This window comes from Lolium perenne, chromosome 3 (assembly GCF_019359855.2).
Source record: "Lolium perenne isolate Kyuss_39 chromosome 3, Kyuss_2.0, whole genome shotgun sequence".
Classification (NCBI taxonomy): domain Eukaryota; kingdom Viridiplantae; phylum Streptophyta; class Magnoliopsida; order Poales; family Poaceae; genus Lolium; species Lolium perenne.
Window position 1 is genome coordinate 110,718,057 of NC_067246.2, and position 2,935 is coordinate 110,720,991.

General features: G+C 46.6%; 1 protein-coding gene across 1 annotated transcript; it reads right to left on the minus strand.

The window, feature by feature from the left end:
- Nucleotides 1-922: 922 nt before the first annotated feature.
- On the minus strand, nucleotides 923-2,562 carry LOC139837966 (uncharacterized). The gene has a single exon (XM_071827299.1). The coding sequence runs from the start codon at nucleotides 2,396-2,398 to the stop codon at nucleotides 923-925; it is 1,476 nt and encodes a 491-aa protein (XP_071683400.1). The 5' UTR covers nucleotides 2,399-2,562.
- Nucleotides 2,563-2,935: the final 373 nt, after the last annotated feature.

Below are 2,935 nucleotides of genomic sequence, written 5' to 3' on the forward strand. Positions count from 1 at the left end.
CATGGCGTTAACCAAATCAGTTAGAGTGCGGTTCTTTCTTTCGGCCACCCCATTTGACTGAGGTGAGTAGGGAGGCGTCCTCTCATGGATTATACCATGCTCCGCACAAAATGAGTCAAACTCATTGGAGAAATACTCTCCACCACGATCAGACCTAAGTCGCTTGATCTTTCGTTCAAGTTGATTTTCTGTTTCAGCTTTATAGATTTTGAAGAAACTTAACGCTTCATCCTTCGATTTCAGAAGATACACATAACAATATCTAGTTGAGTCATCAATGAACGTCATGAAGTATTTCTTTCCACCTTTTGTCAACACACCATTCATCTCGCAAATATCTGAATGTATGAGTTCTAGAGGTGCCAAATTTCTTACCTCCGCAGTCGTATGAGACTTGCGAGGTTGCTTAGCTTGAACACACACTTGACACTTAGAACCCTTTACATTAGTGAAACTTGGGATTAAATTCAGTTTAGCTAGCCGCGTCATACAACCAAAATTAACATGACAAAGACGTGAATGCCAAACATTTGTCTCAATGTTGGTGCAAATATGATTAACAACTTTATTACAAACGTCTGACAGGGATAGGCGGAACAAACCTCCGCACTCATAGCCTTTACCAACAAAGGTTCCAAATTTTGACACAACAAATTTATTGGACTCAAACACAATCTTGTAGCCATCACGACACAGAAGCGATCCGCTAACAAGATTTTTATTGATAGAAGGGACATGATGCACGTTCTTCAGGCGCACGATCTTCCCCGAAGTGAACTTCAGATCGACCGTACCAACACCACGAACAGTAGCATGCGAGCCGTTGCCCATCAACACGGAGGAAGTCCCTGCGACCTGATAAGAAGAAAACATGGAGATATCAGCACAGACGTGTACATTGGCACCTGTGTCAATCCACCATTCAGGAGAATGACATATTGAAAGGACGAGGAAATATACCATACCCAGCATCCTTTATCTCAGTGTCTCCAATGACAACATTGGCCGTCTTGCCGCCCTTTCCTTGCTGACGCTTGTCAAAGCGGTTTGGGCAATTGGGAGCCCAATGATCAGGATCACCACAGACGTGGCATACTCCTTTCTTCTTATCGGTCTTCCTTTTGAAATTGGTAGACTGTGAGGCCTTGTTCTTCCCATCAAATTTTCCTTTGCCATCATACTTGTTCTTGTTCTTGGACTTGTAGGATTGGAAGTTCTTCTTCTGTACCAAGTTGGCACTAGAACCTCCCTCAACACCTCGAGCACGTGTGTCTTTTGCCCTTGCCTTTTCTTCCACGTCAAGAGACCCAATGAGATCCGTAGTGGAGAACTCTTGTCTTTTGTGCTTCAGAGAAGTAGCAAAATTCCTCCATGAAGGAGGAAGCTTGGCAATGATACCTCCGGCAATAAATTTTTCCGGCAACACACAAGTGAACTGCTCAAGTTCCTTAGCAATGGACTGTATCTCATGAGCCTGCTCAACGATGGAGCGCTCATTAGTCATCTTGAAGTCATAAAATTGTTCCATGACATACAGTTCACTGCCCGCATCCGAGACCCCAAACTTGACCTCGATTGCGTCCCACATATCCTTGCCCGTAGAGATGGACAAATACGAGTCAACAATGTTCTCGCCAAGAACGCTGATGATAGCACCCCTCAGAAGGGTGTCGGCATCCTCAAAAGCTTTCTCCTTGAGGGGAGTAAGCTCTCCTTCAGGCTTGCCCTTAGTGGCGTCAAAGCATCTCATGGTTGTAAGCCAGAGAATAGCTCTCGCACGCCACCTCTTGTAATTCACGCCCTCGAAAGGAGGAGGCTTAAGAGATGAAGCAAAGCTAACCGGGGAATAATGCCTATAAGGTTTTTGGATTGTTGAATATATTAGCAATTTTCCCCATGATTTAATCAAATAAAACATTGGATAAAACATGACTAAAAAGTTTGATATTAAACTAGTCATGCAAATCACCATAGAGTAAAGGAGAAACATGTCTAAACTGATTGAGAAGAGCAATATGTTTGCTGACAATGAACCTGAACTTGTTGCTAGGAGAAGAAAGAGGATAATGATCTCATAAAAGGAAAGCAAGAACACATACGGTCCAGAAGAGGAACCAGCGTTGCCGTTGTCGCTGTTGAGAGCCATGTCGCTGAAGAGGTTGCTGATGTCGGGAAAGAAGTCGTCGTTGGGGAAGTAGTCGTCGGCCTCCGTGTCGATGTTGAAGCCAGCAGTCGCGGTAGAACGCTCCCCAAAAACCTTATCGCCTCTCTCCCGTACAGGATCACAAGAGACGGGGTTCCGGAGGCCTGCTGTCCCGTCCAGCGGTGCACGCCGATAGACGGGATGGAGAAGTCTTGAGCGGCGGCGCAAAGCTCTGGAACCGAGTGGTAGGCGCATATGGTGCTGTGTCTCGTAGTGTATCTCTGGAGAGGAGCGACCTCTTTTATAGGCACAGAGAGAGGAGTTGAACAGGCCACGCGAGGAGATGAAACGAAGGGCCAGGGAGGTGAACCGAACAGGCAGCAGCCGAAGCTGAACAGCCTACGTATTCAAAACCCACTGAAAAAGTTTCAATTTCTAGCCCGAAGCTGAACAGCCTACGTATTCAAAACCCACTGAAAAACGTTTCAATTTCTAGCGTCTGTTCATATACCCGTTCATGAGTGGCAAAAAGAAAGAGAGAGAGGCTCTCGGCTCTCGGCTCTCGGCTCGAGGCATTCCCGCAAACCGCGGCGCGCGCGTCGTGACGAGGCGAGCGAGCGGCGGCGTCGGAGGAGGAGCGCGCGTGTGGCCAGCTCCTATTTCCTCCTATTATTTCTCTCTTACAAAAGGTATGAAGAGCTCCCCTTATAAGCTGCTTCAACTCTTCTTCATCTAGCAATGTGGGACTAAACTTTTGTCCCACCCCTGCCATGCATGAATGGGCCATGTGGG

Coding starts and splice junctions, on each gene's coding strand:
- LOC139837966 (XM_071827299.1), bottom strand. CDS start 2,398: ATGCGCCTACCACTCGGTTCCAGAGCTTTGCGCCGCCGCTCAAGACTT.